The sequence below is a fragment of the Vulpes lagopus genome, chromosome 13 (genome assembly GCF_018345385.1).
Source record: "Vulpes lagopus strain Blue_001 chromosome 13, ASM1834538v1, whole genome shotgun sequence".
NCBI classification, from domain to species: Eukaryota; Metazoa; Chordata; class Mammalia; order Carnivora; family Canidae; genus Vulpes; species Vulpes lagopus.
Genome location: NC_054836.1, coordinates 40,026,029 through 40,050,721, shown reverse-complemented (window position 1 = coordinate 40,050,721; position 24,693 = coordinate 40,026,029). Strand labels below are relative to the sequence as shown.

At 45.1% G+C, this 24,693-nt stretch overlaps 1 protein-coding gene across 5 annotated transcripts; it reads left to right on the top strand.

The window, feature by feature from the left end:
* Positions 1–1,551: 1,551 nt before the first annotated feature.
* HOXA1 (homeobox A1) lies at positions 1,552–6,840 on the top strand. 5 transcript variants are annotated; one of them, XM_041727562.1, is made up of 4 exons: positions 1,552–1,678; positions 2,024–2,125; positions 4,138–4,839; positions 5,319–6,840. In XM_041727562.1, exons 3-4 carry the CDS (start codon positions 4,194–4,196, stop codon positions 5,672–5,674), a joined length of 1,002 nt encoding a protein of 333 aa, XP_041583496.1. In that variant the 5' UTR covers positions 1,552–1,678; positions 2,024–2,125; positions 4,138–4,193; the 3' UTR covers positions 5,675–6,840. The 5 variants fall into 5 exon arrangements, with proteins under 5 accessions (XP_041583496.1, XP_041583495.1, XP_041583494.1 ...); XM_041727561.1 differs by having other exon boundaries at positions 4,134–4,839; XM_041727560.1 differs by lacking the exon at positions 1,552–1,678 and having other exon boundaries at positions 2,022–2,125; positions 2,501–4,839.
* Positions 6,841–24,693: the final 17,853 nt, after the last annotated feature.

The window sequence follows — 24,693 nt, the reverse complement described above, 5'->3', positions numbered from 1 at the left end:
TTTTTTTTTTCTTTCCTTTTTTTCTTTCTTTCTTTTTAAAGGGAATGGATTTGGTTTTTCAGTGTAGAGGTTCAAGCCATAGATTTAAATTGGTGATAGAAACAGAATTGGGCAGCCCCAGAGCTGAGCCAAGCCCAAGCTTTTGAAAGTGGCGAAATAAAGTGCCTACAGAAACCCCCAACTCCAGGAAGGAGGAACATGGAGTTTCTTTAACAAGCTACCAGTCTTCAGGTCAATAACTAAGTTATCAAAATTCATTTATTTATACACATTTGTTTCAAACATCTACATTCCAACCCCTCCCCCACAATCCCGGAAACATTTTCAGTGTGGTTGATTAGTCTCCCAGCTGTTGATGGGTCCAGGCAAACAGACCTAAAAGGTAGAGAAAAACAAAAACAAAACAAAACAATGGTTACTAGCTGGAAAATGCACTTCAGAAAGGGTTCTTTCCAATCCTCTGGTTCAGTCATTCTAGGATTCTTTTTTTTCAGGGTCAGAAAAATCAATATTTCATTCTTAAATCTGTTTACATGGCAAATAATGGATCATTAAAGCTGTGAAGTCAGGTTACCAAGTTGAGATTTTAAATGGAGAGTTTCTGCGCCCTAGGTTATAAATTAACCCAGTTTCTAGAAAGAAAGAGAAAAAGCACTTTAAATAAAATATCAATAAAATGTGATCTAGGGCACGTTACTGGGTTGTTCTGGTTCTTTCCCCCTTCTTACATCTCCCCATGCTGATCTTTCCCTTACTGAGCTCTGCCGCGATGGCCACTTACCGTGAGAAAACGCAGCGTGTAAGCAACATGTGTGGGGGGCGGGTTGATTTAGGAGCCCGGCTCTTAATAGCTAAGGCTCGGAAGTTGCAAAGAAATCGCGATCTCTCTCCACGGGTTTGCACCCTACCTTCCTCCACCCTTTTGCCCCCTAAATCCTGGCAGCGGCCGAGGCGTGTGAGGACCCGGGCGGGTCTCCAGCTCCAGGCGCGGAACTGAGCAGGGCGGCCCGGCCGCAGCCCCGGCTGAGCCGCTGCTGTTTGCGATTCGTCCTACGCTCATAAATCAAACGCTTTCTATGAATGAGAATGTCATCAAAGAGATCAATTGCAGGAACACATGCACAAATAAAAATCCTCTTACGTATTTGCCGGGGATCCCCGTCCGAAAGCATTAAGTTAGAAGGCGTTTAGTCATAATTCATTTTTATTGCTCTTTTAAAACAACAGCTTGGCTGAGCCGCGGATGCCATGAACAGCTCCGGGCCTCGGCAGCGTTTTGTCTCCTCCTTGCTCCTTCCCTTGCTAAGAGCAGAGCCCTGGAAGAGGCGCTTTGAGCCCAGCAAGCCGCTCGCAGGTCCTCGTTTAAATAGCGATCGAGCTCTCCTCTCGCCCACTCTCCCGGGGCATTTAAAGGGACTTCAGCTCGAGTCGTGGGGCGCTGGCCTACGCGCCCCGAGGCCCAGGGTCTTCTGCAAGGCGGAGTGAGCCCCAGGATTTCGTGGGGGTGGGGAAAGAACCGAGCTACGGAAGCCTTACGGGCCCGAGGCCAGAGGAGCCTGCCTTTGTAAGCCACACCGGAGAGCAGCGCTCCGGCGGCCAGCCGGGGAGGAGCCGGCTGGGCTGCGAGAGCCCGGCGGGCCGGGAGCCGGGAGCCGGGAGCCGGGAGCAGTGCGCGGAGGTGGGTCGGTCGCGGCCCCGAGCGCTCGCGGGCTCGTGTGCAAGCGCATGCATGTGGTCCCAAGAAAAACACCCCCACCCGTGCTGGCTCTGGAATGAGGCCCGGAGGGAGGAAGAGAAGTGGAAGGAGTGGAGCGCAGAGGCCGAGAACTAGCAGAGGAAGGGGAGCGATTGCGGCCCGGGGCGCTTTGTGGCGTGAGCCCTGCGGCCAAGGGGGTTGCGCAAACCCGGGCTGAAGAAGCCAACAAAGGAGTGAGGCCAGGGGAAAGCACGTCCTTTGGTTCGGAAGGCAGATCTTCCGCAATGCCAGCACGGACCCTCTCACGTTCCACCTCCTTCCCGACAGGAGCCCCTCCTCTCCCCAGCGCTGGAAGCCTGGAGCTCCCAAAGAAGCCGCCTCCAGAAGGGCCGCCTTTCCTTTTCCCTTCTCGAAGATGAACGTCCCCAGGTGCTGAAATTGGGGCAGGAGTGACCTTTCCCTTCCATGCTCTCTCTTAACCGGGGTTGGGGATAGGTCAAAGGTCACTGAAAAATACCATTTCAAAAGGAAATGTTGGGGGGGGGGATGTTTCTCTGCTACTGAGGGAATCCGTAGTCAGAAGTCTGCAAGAGTTTCCCCTGGGGGAAGGGGCGACTTGGGAGGGGGGAAGCCTTCTATAAGTGGAGAACAGGATGGAGAACCCTGAAAGGTTGACTAACACATTTGAAATGTGCCTGCCTCGAGCAAAACTTTCTTCTTCTAACTGGGGAAGGAAAGCTAGAGGGGAGTGGGAACCCCATCCTCAGATTACTTTTATCTGTTCGATTCCGATGTGGTACACAGGGTCAGAGACAAATCTATGCTGCATTGGCTGCAAAGCTTCTTGGATGATCTCTGGATTTCTTCTACCTAAGAATGCATCAATCCTCGGTCTCAGTTTGGCATTTTCTCTCTACAAGCCAAGGGTTGACACGAAACCTAATAGTAAACAGCAATTAACGACCCCGTCAGCATCAGGGTAGGATGAGGGTGATGGAAAACAGGACCCCTGGCCTGGGATGACGCTCAGATTTGCACGTGTCTCTCTGGGGAAAGACTTGAAGGTTCACACAAGGAACTACACAGGCAGTTACAAAGGGGAGGAGGTGTTGGGGAAGAAGAAAATATCCCGTCCACCATCAGCCATCTGTCCCCCGCCCCTCCCACCTGCCAGCCCCCACCCCCCACCTCAGACGTGCAGTAGAAAGGGGAGGGGGCGGTCAGTGGATAAAGGAGGCCCTACCACTCCCAACATCCCCCTGCAGAAAACGAGCACCATTGCGGGGGGAGCTCAGCGTATTTTGTTGGAGCTGCGGGCTCGCCCTTTGAGGCCCCAGCCGGAGCGCGCAGACTCCTGGGTCCGGGGGAGCCGGCAGATGGCCTGCAGCGCACCGCCCGGCCCCCACGCTGGCCACGTCCGCTAGCGTCATCTTTCTCCCCCGCCTCCAACCCTTCAAAATCCCGCGGCCGAGCAGCTCCGGATCCCGTAGGGCTCCCGGAGCAAAGCCGAGTGGGGAGGAGAAAGGGGCGGAGAGCGAGGAGAGAGGGAGGGCGAAGAGCCCGGCCACCCCCGGCCTTTTCCGGCCAGCTGAAATACTACCAATCACCCGCTCCCGGGCGTCGAATTACAGGAGCTTCTCATTGCCTTGCTAATAATCAGTTAGGGTGGAGGGAGTAGGGTTCGGAGACCCTCCTTGGAGAAGGGAGGGTTTTTTTTTGTTTTTTGTTTTTTTTCCCCCTTGCTCTTGTCCCCTCCACGCCCACCTGGGGTCCTCCAGGCCAATCCTCTGCCCACTTCCCTCTCCCTTCCGAGCTTGGAGAGCTGGTGGCCCAGCCTCGTCCTACGCCACTGTCCCCTGCGCTTCTCGCTGCCCCGGCACCGCAGCAGGGACTGTGGACTGAAAAGCGCCCGGGGAGCTGCCGTTCCTGCTCCGCGCACGGCGGGCTCGGGCCCCGAGCTGGTGGCAGGCCGGCGAGCTCTGGCCCGCTGCTTCCCGACCCCGGAGAGACGGAGCCCTCTTCCCTTCTCACCTCTCGCCAGTTCATCTTTCTGTGCTCGGTGGGGAGGGGGCGGAGACGGGGATGCCTCCCAGCCCCCACCTCCCGGAGGGGGGGAGAGCGCAGTCGGCGCGCGCAGAGGGTGGCGGCTGCTCCCCTTCGGCCCAGCGCTCCGAATCTGCCCCTGCAGCCGCCGCAGCTGCCGCCGCCGCCTGGGCTGCCTGGGGGGGCGACTGCGCGTCACCTAGACTGAGCAGCGCCGGGGATTTAAATGCCACTGAAACGGTGATCCATCACCGCGGGAGCCAGCAAACTTTCGCAGGAGGCTCCACCATTGGCTGGCGGAGTCACGTGCCCCTCCCCCTGCGCCCTCCGCCCTCGCGCCCCCCCTCTTGCGCACTGTACATTCATATCATTTTTCTTCTCCGGCCCCATGGAGGAAGTGAGAAAGTTGGCACGGTCACCCAGGGCTTCGCAGGACCCGGTCCCTCAGTGACAGATGGACAATGCAAGAATGAGCTCCTTCCTGGAATACCCCATCCTCAGCGGTGGCGACTCAGGGACCTGCTCAGCGCGAGCCTACCCTTCCGACCATGGAATTACAACTTTCCAGTCGTGCGCGGTCAGTGCTAACAGCTGTGGCGGCGACGACCGCTTCCTAGTGGGCAGGGGGGTGCAGATCAGCCCGCCCCACCACCACCACCACCATCACCACCCCCAAGCGGCCACCTACCAGACTCCCGGGAACCTGGGGGTGTCCTACTCCCATTCGAGTTGTGGTCCAAGCTATGGCGCGCAGAACTTCGGCGCGCCTTACAGCCCTTACGCAATAAATCAGGAAGCAGAAGTAAGTGGTGGGTACCCCTCGTGCGCTCCCGCAGCTTACTCTGGAAATCTCTCATCTCCCATGGTCCAGCATCACCACCACCACCAGGGTTATGCCGGGGGCGCGGTGGGCTCGCCTCAGTACATTCACCACTCATATGGACAAGAGCACCAGAGCCTGGCCCTGGCCACGTATAATAACTCCTTGTCCCCTCTCCACGCCAGCCACCAAGAAGCCTGTCGCTCCCCTACATCAGAGACCTCTTCTCCAGCACAGACCTTTGACTGGATGAAAGTCAAAAGAAACCCTCCCAAAACAGGTCAGTCTTGCCATTCTTTGGATGTTCCTTGATGGTTCTGGAAGGAGCTAGTTTGCTTAGTTGCCAAGGAAAATTAATACTTAAGAAAAGTTCTTGCTTCTTCCCACCGGTGTTGTAGGGTGTGGAGAGATTGCCCAGGTGTATGGGGCAAAGGAGCATCTGGGAGTGTGGTGTTTCCCAAGAGGCTGAGTTTTAGAGGTTCTGGAGTAGGAAGTGGGTAGGGGTGTGTGTTTGTGTGGTGGTTGGGGGGTGGTTCTGTTAATATCTCCAGGCTCCATTAATCACCAGTCTGACCATGCAAATGGTTGACTTCAGATTAACACTTTACACCTCATCAGTCACCTTTCCCAGCCCAGTTTCTGTTGAGAAATTCTTGATCTCCCCTTTACCTGAATGTTGCTCTGAAGCATATAGGGGATCTCATATGGACGGTAAAAATTTTTATCTTTCTCTCTCATCGCTCCCCACCATGTCCCCAGGGAAAGTTGGAGAGTACGGATACGTGGGTCAACCGAATGCAGTGCGTACCAACTTCACCACCAAGCAGCTCACCGAGCTGGAAAAGGAGTTCCACTTCAATAAGTATCTGACCCGCGCCCGCAGGGTGGAGATCGCCGCATCCCTGCAGCTCAACGAGACCCAGGTGAAGATCTGGTTCCAGAACCGCCGGATGAAGCAGAAGAAACGAGAGAAAGAGGGCCTCTTGCCCATCTCCCCTGCCACCCCGCCAGGAAGTGAGGAGAAGGCCGAGGAATCTTCAGAGAAGTCCAGCTCCTCGCCCTGCATTCCGTCTCCGGGGTCTTCTACCTCAGACACTCTGACTACCTCCCACTGAGGCCCACCCAGCCCCAGACTCCGCAACCCAGGCTACTCTGAGGGCTGGGGACTTCTTACCCAAAGCACATTCTTAGCTTATCTTCCTTTCCATTTACAGTCTCTCTCTTCCTTTCTGATCCTATCTGGGGAGCTCCTGGCCAGGACAGTGTGTTTCCAGAGAATTCTAGATTAGAGGCTTGATTGAGGTGTGTGTGTGTGTGCTAACTCCTTGATGCAGATTAGGTGCCATAATCAATTTTTTGACGGCTCCCAACACCCCTCCCTACTTTTGGAAGATTTCCACAGAATCTGTTCCTTTTAGATGTCCTTTGGAATATAGTCTCCTTTGCCAGCAGAAACATGTCAGAGGGAGGCCTATCTTTTACCTATCTGTATATTTACAGTTCTCCCCCTACTTTGCCCTTAAAGTAGGATAGAGAGAAAGGAGAGTCCAGGAGCTCATAAAGAAGAGATGCACTATGAGCGTGTTTACACAATTAATTCATCCCTTAATTTAATTCAGTTTCATGTGTGTGTTTGCTGGTTGTAAATACTTTGTCCTGAGAGATTTATCTTTATACAGATTTTCTAGAAATGTTTAGATTAAGTGATTAAAACAGGGTGGGTAACTCAAAGCTGGTACAATTTTATATGTGATTATAGGTTAAAGAATAAAATTGCTTACTTAAACTCAGTCAGATGCCTCAGAGGGTAGCCTGCATTTGTTCTTTCGGTGAGTTAAGAAGACCTAAAAAACACAAGGTTCAAAAACCTTGCTTCCTGTGCTAAGTCTCTCCCCATCCCCACCCCATTTATTGTTTCTCTGGCCACACTCTATTTAAAATTTGTGCTGGGTTATTCAGAACCTAAAGGTATTATTCAAGCCAGCTTCTTCCTTCCACAGTTATCTTAGCTGGATATGATGTATTTTCAGCTCACTTGTTAATGTGATGGATGGCACAATGAATGTATATTTTGTGTGATTCGTGAATAGTCTTTTGCATGTCGCACAATGTTTTCATGTCCCTAAAGTACCACACTGAGTTATATCAGTTATTCTTTGTGAGTCTATGATATTCCCCCTTTCCTGTACAATCATGAACAGCTCTGTGATCCTGGAGTAATGTGATCCAGAGCAGAGTTTACGGGTCTTAAGATGTCTGTAATAAATATATTCAAGTTTCACATATGCTTAAGCATCCCTGTATTTGGCTTGGCTGCAATTTGTTGGTTCCAACAAGATTGGCTCATTTCACATGGTTGCTGGGGAAGGGTGGTGTGCACTTTCAGAGGTGGGCCTTTCCTTGAAAAAAAAAAGTAAATGGCTTTCCATTATGTAGCTGAAACCCCTGTGAGTGTCATGGCACCTAGCGAATGCCTATTTAATAGGTTGACTTTCTTTAAAATAACAATAGTTCCTTTATTATAATCCAAGTTCATAATGGAAAAAAATGGATGGTGAAGAAATTTATAAGGCAGATCTATTTTTGAAAGAAACATGGATACTTCCTGGGTCAAGTGCTAACCTTTTCACCTCCAACTGAATGTTGACGTATGTATAAACAGAACGCCCTTCAAAAGCCCAAACTCTTCAGTCCGTCTTTCCTCACATCAGTGAACCAAGAGCTAAGGGATTCACATTTAATGAGCTCCAGTATAAAGCTGTTTGAGGGCAAGGCCTCCACTTTAACCCTCTTCTTTTTCTGCTTGTCAGGCAGTGTTCCAGTATATTCCATCCTCTAAATCGAGTATGGTCTGTTTTCAGGAAACCCTTGCCTCTCTCCTCCTGTCCCTCCTGTCAGTACCCTTCCCTTCCTGCCGCTCTCTACAGGCCCTCCTGCCCAGCTCCTCTGGGTTACATATCTCATTCCCATCAGATTCAGCTTTGATTTCATAGCCACCTCGGCTGTAATGGCTCTGCTCTAATCCATAACCCAGTTCTAATCCCCTAACCCAGAAAAAAAGTTTTTATTTTCTTCTCTGGGCTCCACAGATGCTTCCAGGTGAACTTTTGAAAGCTGCCCTGAAGTCTTTCAATATTCAAGTTGTTTCCAACCGAGGCAAGTGTCTGCTCTCAAACAGAGGAAGCCACCAAATCAGAGTGTTCAAAATGGCTCTCCTCCCAGATCTCTTACCACTTTTCCTTCGCCTTCGCACATTTTCAGAGGCTTTAATTGAGCTCCAAGGGTAGAGCAGAGATACAGCATCACAAATACAGGCATATGACCTCCTTCCTCTACAAAGGGTGTTTCACAAAGGATGGGCTGGCAGTGGGAGGAGAAATCCTACAAAACTTGGAATTTGCAGGCCTCCTCGAGCACCCATGAGACTTCCTGTACTTCCCTGTCAAAGGGGGCAAGCCTGGACTTTGCAGGCGCAGTTGTGCGGCCATATCAAGGGCACCCGCTGCCCTCCCCTTGGCTCTTGGATCCTGGGCTCTGCGGTTGCCTCTAAAAGACTCAAGTGGATGGAGAACTTCAAAGTCGGCCAACTCTTTCTTTCATTTCCCACCCTGGCCTTATACAGTATCTTTTGTTTATTAGTGTAAGGCCACACAGCAAAACAGATGGCTGGTTTCCAAATTCTTTAATGTGTTAAAGTGTCATTTGCATGCCACTGCCGTAATTTCAATATCTAAAAGCAGGGCCCGACCCGCTGGAATCCTGGAGATTCCAGTCTTCGAGGTGCTGGTTTTAATGCAGCCGAGAAAGGGGAGAACAATAAATTATGGCTAAGCATCCAAAGCCTTCTCTAGGTCGTGGAATAAATCAGTTAACAAGCAATGCATTTAGGAAACATTAATATACCTTTCAACAGGAAAACATTTGTATCTTTTTAGTTGTCCCAATCGATTAAATCAGAGGCGCTTACCACATCCTATTTCTAGGTCTCTCTTTTTGTTTTGGTCTCTCAGGAGCATGGTTGGTTAGCTCCCTGAAAAATGACAGCAATGGTGTCTGAAACAACAAAAGATAGAAAACACAAAAATAGCACTTTAGTGATATATATTAAAAAAGGCCAAGAGTCTCAGTAAGGGACTGGGGGTAATTGCAAGACAAAATTCCAGTTTTCAATCGCTTTCTCCTCACTTCCTTCACACTCGATCAAAGTACTCCCGAAATTCAGGGTGTCCCCAACCTAGGCTGAGTTGAGATCTTGCTCTTGGCTTCACCTTTGAAAGTTTACTTTTGGAGGCTATTCAGATGCGGTGGTGTTTTCCTCTGGGGCAATCAGATTCAAACCGATCAATATTTACTCAGTCTGAAAGGGTTGTTGAAAAGGCTGCTAACAACAAACTGCTTAGCTGCTCACCCCTGTTTAATCTCAGGTTCACTGAAAGTTCAAGAAGAGATGAATGCAGTGATGGGTCACTTTAGAATGAGTCCCAGCGGTTTATCTGAGCTCTCAGCTAAAGGCAACAATTATAGTTCCATCCCTCTTTGGGAAAGGGGCAACTTTCCTATTATTCTTTTGCTAAACAGTGTTTACTAGAAACTTAAAACACTTTCCTCTCTCTTCCTGGCTTTTTTTTTCCCTTGTAGGTGGGGAGAGGATCTTCCAGCTGCCCTCTGCCTCTCTCCTCTTCTAGCTTTCTGCCAATCCACTAGGTTTCATTTGACTTAAAATAAATTACATTGAAGATTTTTAAAATGTTAAATTAGCCTGACAGAAGACATCAGATTTATTTTAGATGCCAGGAGCTATGAAATGAGGCTCTTTGGGCCGTTAGAGCTTATCTTCTTTGCGAGAGTACAGGGCAAGATTGAATTGAAATCCATTTGCGTTTGAGTAATATCGACAATCAGAGCCCCAATATCCATCTGAGATGACTTTTTAGACAGGAGGTGAGAAGAGGAAGGGGTAATCCACTTGTGCAAAAAGCAAGTACCTCAGGTAGAAAGTCAACTTTAAAATTTTATGCTCGCCTAGTGCAGGCTATTGAGACAAGAAAGGAAAGACCCAAGGAAGCCAGTTGGGAATGGTGGGAGAAGATGCTGGCCACTGAAGCTAATTGCTACAGCCCTTCAGAGGTCAAAGTTCATGTAATCACTGCATAAATGCATACTAAATAGGGATTTATTAAGCTTTTCTGATGGCTGAGCACGTCTGTGGAAAAAAAACGGTCACCGCTGTTTGTGCTTCTTCCCGAAGAATAATCATTCTATCAGTAGAAGCTCTAGGAGCCTGAGTCTTTAATTTACTGTCTTGAATGACAGGATACCCTTCTGTTTTAAAATTTGAAATCAATGCACGGACATCTTTCTTTATTTTGGATGGGACTGTAAAATAACTCGTTCTTAGAAACGTTATGATTTTTTTTCAATACACACAAGAACACAAGCTAGCTCGTCCTTATCAGACAAACTACTCTAGATGGCTAACTTTGGTGACTTTCTACTGTAGATAAGCCTACTATTGCCTACATTTCTGAGAGCACACACAAGTTCTGCCTTAGGACTTCAAGTGCCTAGATGATCAAAACTGAAAAGGACCCATTAACCCAATCTCTCATTTTAGGAATCAGAAAGATAAGGCGCCCAGAGGTGGATTGATTTGACTTAGTATCATCACCCTTATTTCCTAAATAAAAACCAGAGTAGTTTAGAATCTGAGGCCAGTGCACTTCTTGATTCTAAATTCCTGATTTGATTTTGCACCTTCCCATTTATTCTGTGTGATTTGTTTTAGGCTGGATATTGTTCACATTTTCCCCCTTCTGGTTTATTAGCCATCCACTAAGTCCTTGACTTGGAAGCCACCAAGATTACTTGAATCTTTGAAACAACCTTCCAGTTGAATGTATCTGCCATCTTGTTGGAAGAATAAAATATTGGGCTACTTGCTGTTGAAGGCAAACGTTCTTAAAATAGAAAAATAGAACAGGTAAAATTCAACACATTTTTGTTGTTGTTGTTGTTGTTGTTTTTGAACCTAGACTGGGGAAGAATAAATGAAAGAGCAGTTGCCTGTGCCCAAGTTCAACCTCCATTAAATTGTCAGGAGGTATCAGCTAGGAAGGGCTTAGAGATGTAAGGAACGTTCCAGTGGTTGCCTTAATCCTGAATCTTTCTCTGTGTTTGTTTCTGTTTGGACATAGCACAGCTTCCGGAACTGTTCTGGTCTGTGTTTCTTAATTTCCTTCACGATTCACTCATGTGCCAAATACATATACATTAGGATAAAATTTCCTTGCAACACAACTTTTCACATTTTCTTTCCTTGGTGGGGTCCTACCGATCTCAGCAGAACCTGCTGCCCAGAGGGTCACCTATGACTGCCAGTGGAATCCCCAGCGTTTTGGACGCTTATTTTTACTAACACCAGCCATCGAATATAGCTAAACTTCAATTGCAGGCCGGCAAAGCAAATATCAATCAAGCAATCCTGCTGGGAGAGCCTCGCCTATGAACCTCCCTCCACCCAATCTCAAACCCCAATCCCGTCCTGCATGCAACATATTCTGGAAGGGCTGCTTTTGGGGTTTATTGGAAACCAATGAAAAGACCCGACGTTTCTTTTTCTCAACATTTCCAGGCACAACTAAAACACGCGTCTCCTTTTTAAAAAACAAAAACAAAAAAAGCCCAATTACATCTTTTTTTTCCTATTAAAAAAAGGAGGTGCAAAAAACGTCCCAGTCACAACATTAATCTATAGAAAATCAGGCTGTTTTTGCGTTTTCATTTTAGGCTTGGGCGTGCAGGGGGAAAATACGCGACGGCTTGCAACCGAAAAGAAAGCCAAAAATTATGCACTTTTTTCTCTTTTTTCCCCCCCTTTTTAAACTGGGATACTTCTTAGCTGCACCGGACACTTTAGCGTGCTTCCTTGGAAAAGGGAGAATCGCCACGGAACCAGAGCGGGAATGCAGAAAGCCGCGATTTAAACGAGTAGGGAGCCCTCCCCTCCCCCCTCCCCACGCCGCAAATATCGGCAATTCGGCTCCGCGGAGCTTCCCACCCAGGACGCCGGGGAGCTGCCGCGGGCCCGGGGACGGCGGCTGCAGCGCCAGCGCGGGCTCCGCGGGCTCCGCGGGGAGAGGCCGCCGGGCCCTCGGCGCCCCGCAGCGGGCGAGGGGAGCCCCGCCACCCGGGTTCAGAGGCTTCCCTTCGGCCCGAGCGTCCCCGCCCTCGCCCTCCCAAGTCCTCGGCAGACGCCGCCGCCTCCCTCCGGCCGCGCGGGCCCCACGCGGAGCGGCCGGAAGCAGCGTCCGGGCGCATCGCGGGTGCGCGGCCGGGCCGGGCCGCGGCGGGTGGGGGCGGGGCGCCGCCCCGGGGGCTGGCTCGGGGCACCGCGGGGCCTCCGTTTCCTCATTCTTGCCCCGCCGCGGTCGCCTCGTCTTGCTGCCGGGTGCTCCGGGACGTGGCTGGAGCCCAGAGGTGCGGCCCCCAACGCCTGGGGCGCCCGACTCCTCCGGGTGGTGGATGGGTGGAGGGGGGTGGGGGTGGGGGTGGGGGGCTCGGGCCTTCCTTCCCCCCCACCTCCGGATGAGCGACCCAGGAGACACCTAGCCCCCTAGTTCATCGCTTAAGATGTGAAAGGGGGAGGGAGGTTTTACTCCCTGCTTGCTTCCTCCGCCCAGCTATTTCCAGAGTATGTAATAGAGTAACCGTACTGGTTCTAGAAAGTTCCACTTAGAGGTTTTGAAGGGTCGAGGTCGGGGTTGTGGGGGTGAGAAGTTTCTAGACGTTGGATGTTCTAGAGAGACTACTGCTTCTCTGGTCAAGGGAGCTCCTTGCCTCTCCAATGTCCTCTCCTCGTTTCAGTTGCAGAGTCAAACGGCAGGCTGGAGCCTTGCCTCAAGTCTCACTTACTTTTACAAAGTTTCCTGTACTGCTTCCCACTCTTTGAGGGGAGCCCCCCCCCCAACTCCCATCTTTTACACATGAAGCTTTGTTATACAGCTCCTACCTGGGATGGTGAACTCATCTATCCATTTGTGTTAGTCTTTGCTCCCCGGATGGATCTCAAGCTTCTTGAGGGCAGCCAGGGCCCTCGACTTCTAAGGACCTGAAGAAAGACGGTGCCTTTATTTTTTATTTAGTTTTAAAGAGTTGATTAATAAATAAATATTCATGAGAGACACAGGAAGAGAGGCAGAGACACAGGCAGAGGGAGAAGCAGGCTCCTTACGGGGAGCCAGATGCAGAACTGGATCCCAGGACCCTGGGATCACAACCTAAGCAAAGGCAGATAGATGCTCAACCACTGAGCCGCCCAGACATTCCCTGAGACAGCCTATTTATTTATTTATTTATTTATTTATTTATTTATTTATTGACAGTCCCTTTAGAAGGAATTCAGGATATCTGTGTTCAGTCTTTTGTCATTCACAGTATGAGCTTGAGCAGAACTCAACCTTTCTATACTTTCAGATTCTTGAATTATAAAATAAGGTGATTGTTCTTGTTGGCTTTTAAGTAATTCTCTAAAATTTATATGGTTTTTCAGTATTTCTGAAAATCTGATATTTAGGATTACTCTGCAGGAAACCCAATGTCAAATACTATACATACATTAACTCATTTAATCCTCAGCCCCCCAAAGGAGATATTTTTATTATTTTGATTTTATAACTAAGGGAACAGAAGGCTCCAAGATGTTTAAGCAACTTGTCCATTGAATCCAGAGCCCAAACTCTTATCCACTGAACTCTAGTACTTCTCTACAGGGCCAACCATTTAAATCCTATACAAATTGTTACCAGCCTATCTCTGTTTGACACAGGCACTATAGTGGGGTAATTGCTCATTGGTAAAGAATTAGAGAGCTGGAGAAACTGATTTTAATATCAGACATGTATGCAAACTGTAGCTACACATTCGTGGGAAAATAAGCAAATGACAGATACTTGAATGAAAACAAAGCCAAAGAGAGATCAAATTTAACAATAAAGTCAATGAGGGGACTAATTTAACAATATAAGACTTTTTTTCCATATCTGACAGTAATTGATTAAGAGAATAATTTGCAGGGAGAAGAAAGATACCCTTTATATTTACAATTTATGTCTGTGACATGCCTAACATGGACAAAGATGGAAATATTCAATATGAAATACAGGTGTTTTTTGTCTTTGAAAGCTAGCATCCATAGGATTGGAAACATTTGAATGTGCAATATTCCATCTCAGTTTTCATTTGGTCATTTTATTTATTTTTTTAAAAAGGTTTTATTTATTTATTCATGAGAGACACATGGAGAGAGAGAGGCAGAGACACAGGCAGAGGGAGAAGCAGGCTCCATGCAGGGAGCCCAATGTGGGACTTGATCCCAGGACTCCAGGATCACGCCCTGGGCGGAAGGCAGGCGCTAAACCACTGAGCCACCCAGGGACCCCTCATTTGGTCATTTTATATACTGCAAATCCAGTCACAATTCCCATTTGAAGGAAAAAAAGAATTTATCTTCACTCAAAAGCCCTAGTTTACAACTTAGCACCTCTTGGGGCCTTGGCTGGCTCAATCGGAGGAGCATATGACTCTTGATCTTAGGGTGGTGAGTTCAAGCCCCACGTTGGGTGTAGAGATTACTTAAATAAATAAAACTAAAACAAAAAACAAAACAAAAAACCAACCCAATAGCTTATCACTTCTTGATTGAGAATAGCCAGAGGAACCAGGTTCAACGAGAACTTGAAGGTACTCCTTTATTATAAGCCCCAAAGAGAGTCAGTTTTTAAAAGTCAATTTTCCCAGTACTCAGTTTGCAGGAAGTCAGATGAAGAGTTGTATGTAGAAGAACAAACTTTATTTCTTCCTACTTTCCTAACTTTCTTTTTTTTTAATTAATTAATTTATTTATTTATGATAGTCACAGAGAGAGAGAGAGGCAGAGACACAGGCAGAGGGAGAAGCAGGCTCCATGCACCGGGAGCCTGATGTGGGACTCCATCCCGGGTCTCCAGGATCGCGCCCTGGGCCAAAGGCAGGCGCCAAACCGCTGCGCCACCCAGGGATCCCCCTTTCCTAACTTTCATAAGTGGATAGGGACTTGACATTATTACAAACATTATAATATTACTGATATTTTTTAGTTATAGAATCACAGATCATCTAATCTGTTCTTTCTATTTTACAGGTGAAGAAACTGAGGCCCAGAAAGGTGCTAGCAGCAGTAGTGGTAAGAGAAAATATTTGCTTATATCTTTAATATATACTTAAGTGGATATTAAAAATGGCAGGCAAAATTAATCTCAGGATAGATACATTAACAACATCAATAATTAATTATTATATTCAGTATAGTAATTACAGTAATTACACTAATAATTAAATACTGAAGATCTAAATGTTATTAAGAATAAGCAGATTTGAATAACTAGATATATGGCCAGAGGGTTTCTTCCTTCCTACTTACTTCCATGAATCCTACAGACAGGGTGGCTGCTCAGATTCCTCTTATCCCATGGGTAAAGGGAAACTGGATAATCCACTTTATTTCTTCCATTTCGGAAATTCTTTATATGGTTTGATAGATGAGACAGAGACAAAATCAAGAAGAAAATCAAGCTTCTTAATCGTGCTGCCCAAGCCACTCAGATAGCATGTTAGCTGCAGCTTGGTTCAGGTGCCCTGGAACTTGAGGGCATTCTGACAACACTGATGTATTTCCTATGGAGCATAAAAACTTAATCTGCAGTTCGTTATGTATATAAAACATAATACCTCTACTAGAGAGATCCAGACTTTGGCAAGTTGTGACACCTTATATTTATTTATTTATTTTATTTATTTTTTTAAAGATTTTATTTATTTGTTAGAGAGAGAGTACAAGCAGGAGAGGGGCAGAGGAAGAAGGAGATTCCCCGCTGAGCAGGGAGCCCAATGTGGGACTCGATCCCAGGACCCCGGGACCATGACCCGAGCCAAAGGCAGATGCTCAACCAACTGAGCCACCCAGGTGCCCCTATATTTATTTATTTAAATATTTTATTTATTTATCCATGAGAGACACAGAGAGAGAGGCAGAGACATAGGCAGAGGGAAAAGCAGGCTCCCCGTGGGGAGCCTGATGCGGGACCCCGGGGTTAATGCCCTGAGCCAAAGGGAGATGCGCAACCACCGAGCCACCCAGGCATCCCCATGACAACTTATTTTTTATGTTAACATTTATTGAAAACTTTCTTTGTGTCAGATGTTGACCTAAGAGTCTTCTATACATTTTCTCAGTTGTTCTTCACTGTTGCCTTATGATGTGAGTTTTATTTTCCCCACTTACAGATGGGAGAAACTGAGGCTTAGGGAAGTTCTATAAGTTTCTCACCATTAGCTAATGAGTGGTTAGTAAAGTTAAATTTGTAACCTGCTACAGTTAGTCCTCACATGCTGGAGCCTCATATTTTAAGAATGAGAGATAAAATATACTTTCCATCTCAAGCTAAAAGAAATAAAAGAATGTGGGAATAATGTAATTAAGACTAACTTTAAATGTAACTTCAAGTTGAAAATGTCTGTATGTTAGGTGTTAGGGAATTTCCCACTGTGAGTCAGAAAAGGCCATTATCATTGCTTTCTTGGTACCCCCATCTGTTTTAGTACAGCCATAGTGAAGGTGCTAGAGATGGCAGTACCAGGTCTAGAGTTTTGGCAGGGTCGGTGGCAGCATAGGGTTCAGGGCAGAGGCAGTTGTCTCACCAGACTAGCTCCCTGGTAATATTCAGCTCTGGCTCTGGATGCTAAGCTTTCCATTTATCTAGCTTGATTTTCAGTCTTCCTAGCATTTTTCTGAGCTACCTGCATGTTCCTTTTCCAATTAAACTACCAATAGTGGGGCAGCCCGGGTGGTTCAGTGGTTTAGTGCTGCCTTCAGCCCAGGGTCTGATCCTGGAGACCCGGGATCGAGTCCCACGTTGGGCTCCCTGCATGGAGCCTGCTTCTCCCTCTGCCTGTGTCTCTGCCTCTCTCTCTCTCAATCTCTCTCTCTCTCTCTCTCTCTGTGTGCCTCTCATGAATAAATAAATAAAATCTAAAAAAAAAAAAAACACCAATAGTCACTTTCTGTTGCTTACAACTAAGAATTGTGATTCATGTACCATGTAATATACCAAATGATGGTGTTTTGAAATTTCTTTTATTAAAAGACTTTATTTTTAAGTAATCTCCACATCCAGTGTGGGGTTCAAACTTATAGCCCTGAGATCAAGAGTCACATACTCTACCGACTGAGGTAGCCAGGTGCACCAAGGTGCTTTGAAATTTTTTAAGCCCAGTGGACTGTGGCTGGGAACTGTGGGAGGAAAGTTGGACTTGTAATGTGGAAAGTATCTATATAAATGGGATGGGCCAGATGGATGGCAGCTTCTTCAAATTCTATTTTCTCTTTTTTCCCCAACTTTGGGCTCTTTTTTTTTTTTTAAGTTTTATTTAAGTAACCTCTACACCCAACGGGGGGCTTGAATTCCAACCCCAAGATCAGAAGTTGCATACTCCTCTGACTAAGCCAGTCAGGCACCCCGGGCTCTTTTTTTTTTTTTTTTAAGATTTTATTTATTTATGAGAGACACAGAGACAGAGACAGGCAGAGACACAGGCAGAGGGAGAAGCAGGCTTCATGCAGGGAGCCCAATGTGGGACTTGATCTCAGGACTCCAGGATCAGGCCCTGGGCTGAAGACTGTGCTAAACCCCTGAGCCACCTGGGCTGCCCACCTCTGGGCTCTTTTTAATGCACATTCATTTTGCTTTGTTAAACTTATACAAATATATTGGGGTGTCTGGGTGGCTCAGTTGGTTAAGTGCCCAACTCTTGATTTTGGCTCAGGTCATGATCTCAGGGTCATGAGATTGAGTCCCATGTCTGGTTCCAGACTCAGTGCTCCACAAGAGCATCCACAGGTAGACGCCTGAGATTCTCTTTCTGCCCCTCCCCCCCCTTAAAAAAAAGGATACCTAGGTGGCTCACTTGGCTAAGAGTCTGCCTTTAGCTCAGGTTGTGATCCAGAAGTCCTAGGATTGAGCCCCACGTTGAGTCTCTGCTCTTGGGAAGTCTGCTTCTCCCTCTGCCTCTTACCCCATTTGTATTCTCTCTCTCTCAAATAAATAAAATCTTTTAAAATAATAAATCTTTAAAAAAACTGAATATATTTAAAAAGCCAAAAATGGCCCTATACCCAAAAAAATGCAAAATTATCTAACTGACTTGTAGAACACAGCTTACATTCTATTTTATTTTACAGCTTTCCTATCTTATCTTGAGTAGTTATTCTTCTGAAGCCGACCCTTTATGTACAACAGTGGCTGACACTTGTTGATAACTCACATTGTGCTAGGAGCTATGCTAAGCACTTTACGTGGACTGGCTCATTTCTATCCTCTGCACTATGAGGTGTAGGTAGGTATTATTATAACCTCTATTTTAAAGAAGAGGAAACTAAGGGGAGAGCCCACTCGGGTAGAAAATAGCAAAGCTCACTCTTAAACCTAACAGTCTGACTTCTGAACACTCATTCTTCCAAATATTGTATATACTTTTCTCCTGAAGTGGTTTGACTGACCCAACTTTTCTTTTTCTGACCTTTCCTCTTTCTCATTCTCTCTCTCTCCCTAGTTTTTTCTTTCTTAATTGAGAATGACTTGAAAGCATCCAGTCCAGTCCCTAATTGAGCATCTGTAACTGTGTGAGGTGACTGGTTCCATATCTATCAGCTGCAGGTGCCTTTGAGAAGCACCTATAGGCTTGCTCTTTTGGCCTCATGAATTCCTTCTAGCTTCACCTTTTCCTGACCTCCACTGTCCCTTTCCCCTCTACCCTTCACGTGGAATTCTTGTTCTCATCTCCTTATTCCAGTTTTTCTTGCTGCTTTATATTTCAATCCTGTCTCATGACTTTGCTTCTTTGTTAATTAAGGCATTTATTAAGGGATGATGTAAAATTTTACAGAGAGAAGATACCACTCATTTTCAAGGAGTTTATAAAACAATATGAAGCATATAATCTGTTACCTAATTTATGCTATATTATATTATGTATTAATATTTTATTAGAATTTAGTTAGGCATTTAAGCTTTTAGATTTTTTTAAAAGCTTTTTTATTTTATTATAAAAGTTCTGTTGAATGGGGGCCCTTGGTTGGCTCCATCGGAAGAGTGTGCGACTCTTGATCTTAGGGTCATGAATTTGAGCCCCACATTGGGTGTAGAGATTACTTTAAATAAATAAATAAAACTAAAAAAAAGTCCTATACTCTCTCTCTCTCATGATAAATAAATAATTTTTTTTTAAAGTCCCATAGAACAATTGGAGGTGACATTCCTTTCTCTTCAAAATGTGTAACTTGAGATTAAGTCTTTAGTTCTGGTTGGGGGCAGTGATCAACATGTGATTTGGGTTGAATGCTAAGGTTTTATGATGACATTTGCTGGAGAAGACAAGGTGTCTGGTAAATGTTAACATAAACTACATGCCCCTAGTTTGACTGTGAAAGACAAGGGAATGGAAGAGAGTAAGAATTATAGAAATGTGGGGGCTTTTCAAGTACTTGTGAGTCAGAAAGGCTGAAAAAGAGGAGGATAAGATAGATGGAAATGGCCCTGGGGAGATCGTGTGTTTAGAACAATGTGAATCTAATTTTGGGCAAATTCTGTAGATGGAGTCCAAAGATGCTACCAAGTTAGAGTTCTTATGGTTTCAAGGTGATCAGTCTTTCTAGATCCAGTGCTGGAATATATGAGAGGTGAAGAAGTTAAAAAACAAACAAAAAACCCGACTCTGGTTTTGTTTTAAAAAGGAAAACAGGAACTACTGTCAAAGCAAAGATAACTTACCCCTAATTTTAATGTGTCTGTGCAATGATATATGTATATGCATAGGTCGCTTTAGGAAGAACCTTTCCTCCTGATGCCACACTGTTCACATTGTTCACCTGCCTTCTTAAATTCCCTCCAAAGAGCCATCCTTTTTATATCCCCAGGGAGTTTGTGACCTGGGATGAGTCCCCTGTCTCTATTTTTCCTAAGACCTTGAAGCCTTAGCTAAATGCTGTTTCCTCGGTGAGGCCTTAACTTAGTACCCTGTTTGTTTCCTTTACACACTTACCACAGTTTGCAAATGTAGTTTTATATTTTTTGTCTCTCCTTCTCAACCATAAGCAACCTATATCCTGAGAACTTTTCTATCTATTCAACACTTTTTGTCCACCCCCCAACTCCCACATAGAGTTCCTGTTAGTGACTGCTTAACAGACATTGAATGAATGTTTATATTAATGAGGGTCTGGCTAGACTGCTATAACAAAGAAATCTAAAAATACAGTGGTTTACGGGCACCTGGGTGGTTCAGTCACTTAAGCATTCAACTCTTGATTTCAGCTCAGGTCATGATCTCAGGGTAGTGAAACCCACCCTGGGGCTCCATGCTGGGCACTGAACCTGCTTAAGATTCTCTCTCTTGGGCAGCCCAGGTGGCTCAGCGGTTTAGCACCGCCTTCAGCCCAAGGCCTGATCCTGGGCACCCGGGATCGAGTCCCACATCAGGCTCCCTGCATGGAGCCTGCTTCTCCCTCTGCCTGTGTCTCTGCCCACCCCCCATGTCTCTCATTAATAAATAAATAAAATCTTAAAAAAAAAAGATTCTCTCTCTCCCTCTCCCCCACTTCTGCTCACTCTCTCTGTAAAACAAAACAAAACAAAACAAAACACCAATAATGGCTTAAATATGGCTGAAGTTTAACTCTCTTGCATGTAAAATTTCAGAGGAAGGTAAGAGCCCAGACGGTGGAGTGCCTTAGCACCATGAGGTCATTCACAATCTGAGTTTCTTCTACTGTGCTCCTCCAGTATTCCTTAGGTCTTGTCTGCATGGTCAAATCTTGGCCACCTCCACATTCCCATTCTGTCTGTTCCTAGGAAGAGGGATAGAATGAAAGTGGAAGGCAAGCAATTTCCTATAAAGTAAGTGACTTGCAAGCAGCACACCTCACTTTCATTCATGTTTTGTTGTGATCAACTTAGTCATAAGGACACACTTACCAGTAGAGAATACTAAGAAATGTGGTCTCTGGGTGGGTAGCCACGAGCTATCTAAAATAGAAGAAGGGAATGACTGGGTAGCTCAAGTGGTTGAGTGTCTGCCTTTGGCTCAAGGTGTGATCCTGGGGTCCAGGGATGGAGTCCGCATCAGGCTCCCTGCAGAGAGCCTGCTTCTCTCTCTTGTCTATGTCTCTGCCTCTCAAGAAAAAATAAATAAATAAATAAATAAATAAATAAATAAATAAATAAATAAATAAAATCTTAAAAAAATAAAGTAGAAGAAGGAGATAATGAGAATTGGGGATTAACTAACCATTTGCCCTATTGTTGGGTAAATGCTTGTTGAAAGAATGAATATTCATTCTTATATTATCAGAGGTTGGAATAATATAGGAGCTTGAGGGCTATGTTTTAGGACTTCAGAAAACAAGGATGTGATAAAAAGAATATTAGACACTAGGATAGCATAAATATGTTCAGCGATACAACCTGCTCACCTGCAAATTTGGGGCAAGGGAGAGTTAAGGATCAAGAAATTGAGCAAAGCAGGTGCAGGGCAGCTCTGGGTCTTGTGATTACACACCTGGTTTTGTTAGAATTTGGGTATAAAATCTCTCCCTTCAGCAGGCTTCCAGAAACAAGCCCTTAGCTAGCTCCCTGGTCAAGAGGAAGCTGTTTTGAGGCAAAGACATTACTTGACTACTGACCTTGTCTCTTTATCATCCTAAATTTGACACTAACAAAGGCTTTGAAAGCTTAAGGCCCAAACCAGTGCCAAACCAAATAATAACTATTTCAAAGGATGTGGATAAAATTTATTTTCCACTTATATATCCTGATACGAAAATAACATTTTAATGAGTGAAGGCTGAGTATGGAGTCCTATGACAATGCTTGTACCTGCCCTCCTCTCTGAAGGGCAAAGGGCATCTTGGAAGGCTTATCATCTACTGGCCTGTCCACATCAGTGCTGAGGAGAGGAAGTGGCCCAGCTGCTGCCACAGCCGGAGCTGTCGTCATGTCTGTGGCTGCAGGAGACACTGGGCTCAGTGTTAGCCTCTTTTTCCTTAAATTTCCTCAGCACAAAAAAAGCTAACCATTCCCCTTTGCCCTTTTGGCAAAAGATTAGGAAACCCGGTTTGGGGCTGTCTGGGTGGCTCAGCGGTTGAGTGTCTGCCTTTGGCTTAGAGGTTGATCCCCGAGTCCTGGGATCGAGTCCCGCATTGGGCTTCTTGCATGGAGCCTGCTTCTCCCTCTGCCTATGTCTTCACCTCTCTCTTCTCTGTGTCTCTCATGAATAAATAAATAAATTCTAAAAAAAAAAAAAATTGTTTTGCCCCTCTCTGCCTTTTGCCTTGTCAAACTCCTTGAACTGAGTTCATGGGTCTGTCCTCTGTGAAACCTGCTTCACAGAGAGTGAATCCCTGCTCTGCTGTGCTCCCTTTGAATTTTCTACTTTTTAGAGCAGTTAGCACTTTTGGAGTTGAAATTCTTCTTTGTGCCTCTTTGTAAACTTCTCCAGGATAGACATCATATCTTATCAATTATTGATTCTCTCCGCCTTGTACAATACTTGGGACATGGTAGGCAGTTGCTAAATTTTTGTTGAATGCATGAGTGAGGGATGGAATAATTCTTTGGGTTCTTTCTGCAGCTTCTTAGCTATACTAATATGCTTGCAATTCCCAAGGTTTAGCACACCAAGTATGATTCCAAGTTCTTCCAAAATGTTGTGGGTTTTTATTTTAATTTCAATTTTACTTGCTTACTGATGTTAAATGGAAGTTCAAAATTCTTTAATAGAGAATTAACCTTTTGTTATGGAATGAGGTGTAAAATGGTTTAAATGTAAATGTTGTTTGAATTATCATACTGACTGAAGCTCAATGAAACTAAAGTGTAACCAAGCAGTCAATCAAAAAGTGTAAATAACTGATACTTAGTCTTTTTTGTTTTGACAGAGGGGTGGAGGTCAGAGAAAAGTTGGTGCTTCGGCCTTAGTGGGGGTGGAAAAGGATGGGAGGTCAAAGGGTCACGTAGGTAGAAACAGAGGCTAGAAAGGGAAACTAGGAGCCACTTATTTAGTTCTTCTTTAATGTCTCCATTTTAGGGAGAAGTATGACACAGGGTGCTCATGTTTGCAATTTTGTGAGAATGGTGTTGGGAACTATATGGCACACACACACTGCTTTATAGGATTTGTTATGATTTGGGTGTTTATGCATGTGTGCACTTAAAAAAAAGTTGACTTTGTTGCAGAAGAGTTTTTCAGAAGAGTTAATTAAGGGTTATATAACCTAGATTGTACTCAAAAATACCTCTGCTGGTAGTAGAACAGTTTAGATACATTGCATGATTGACTAGGTGATATTGGGGATGGGCCTGGACAGGAATGGGTAGAAGTTATGCCAAGATTTGATTTTGAGTTGGAGTCCCTGGAACGGGGATTGCCATAATCTGTTTCATGTTATCAGAGGATCTCAGAAACCTCAGATTTTACAGATAGAGCTGCTTAATTAAATAGCTCCAGGCACTTTGTAAGCTTCCAGTTAGTTCTCTCAGTATGTTTGGAAGTGGAGAGCAAATATGTGCAAACAGAGGTCCAGTGCTACACAATTGGTTTAAAATTTGCTGCTTGTGCAATGCCAAATGATCAGTTTGACTTTTTTTTTTTTTTTTTTTTTTAAAGCTTCCATGAACTAGAATTGAGCTAGAGTGCTAGAGTATTAGTTTGAAAGTCAGATGTCCTAGGTTTGTTTCTGGCTCTACCCCGAATAGCTTTGTGACATGTCACAGATCTCATAGATCACTTCTCTCAGGGTAGAGGTGAGATTCTTTTTTTTTTTTTTTTTTTTAAGATTTTTAAAAATTTATTTATTCATTCATGAGAGACACACACACATACAGATAGAGAGAGACAGAGGGAGAAGCAGGCTCCATGCAGGGAGCCCGACATGGGACTCAATCCTTGGTCTCCAGGATCACACCTTGGGTTGAAGGCAGCACTAAACCGCTGAGCCACCCAGGCTGCCCTGGAGGTGAGATTCTATGAACCTCAGGGTTCATTTTAGACCTAAGGCATTCTGTGTTAATATTCCATTACAATAAGTAGGGCGTTTGACATAGCAAACTTATAGCAGAGTTTGGACTGGAACACATTTCTTATAACCTATTTAACCTCTACTTTTGTTTTGTTTTACTTTTTAAATTGAAAGATAGCATGCACATGGTAAATGCATAAAGTACACTAATCTTAAGGGTACAGATTGCTGAGTATTTATTTATTTATTGCTGAGTATTTTTAAAGTAGGTATTAAGTTGTAATTTAGTTATAACAAGATTCAACCTTTTTAAATGTATAGTTTGATGTGTTTTGATAACTGTATTCCATCATGTAACACCACCCAAATCAAGATGTAGATGATTTCCATCATCCCCAAAAGTTCTGTTGTGGCCTTTTGCAGTCAATCCCCTCCTACCCCAAGCTTCTTGGCAACCACTGATCTGTTTTCTATCCCTATAATTTTGCACTTCCAAAGTGTCATGTAAATGAAATCATACTGTATATAGACTTTTACGTCTGACTTTTTTCCCATAATCATTTTAAGATTCATCACAAACCCATATAATTGCGATGTAGATCAAGATATAGTACTTTTCTGGGACCCAAAATGTTCTTGTACATCCTTTTCTAGTCAATAACCTTCTCCCACTCCTCTGATTTCTACCATTGTATTAGTCTTATCTATTCTGTGTCTCAGAAAAATAGAATCATACAGTAGGTACTATATGCCCCCCCCTTAATGTAATATCTGTAAGATTCCTTCATGTAATAGCTGGTAGTATGTTCTTTTAAAAAATCACTGTGTGGCATTCCACTATATGAATATATCACATTTCATTTATCCATTCTACTGATAGAATTTGGGTTGTTTCTAATATTTGGCTATATTGAATAAATCTATTATGAATATTCTTTTTAAAAAATATTTTATTTATTTTAGAGAGAGAGAGCTCAAACAGGGAGAGGGGTAAAGGGAGAAGGACAAGCAGACTCCCTGATGAGCAGG

Bases quoted from the DNA above. Each gene is read 5' to 3' on its own strand.
- HOXA1 (XM_041727562.1), top strand. From the start codon at position 4,194: ATGGACAATGCAAGAATGAGCTCCTTCCTGGAATACCCCATCCTCAGC. The intron at 4,840-5,318 runs GTCAGTCTTGCC...CCATGTCCCCAG, and splicing joins AAGAAACCCTCCCAAAACAG to GGAAAGTTGGAGAGTACGGA.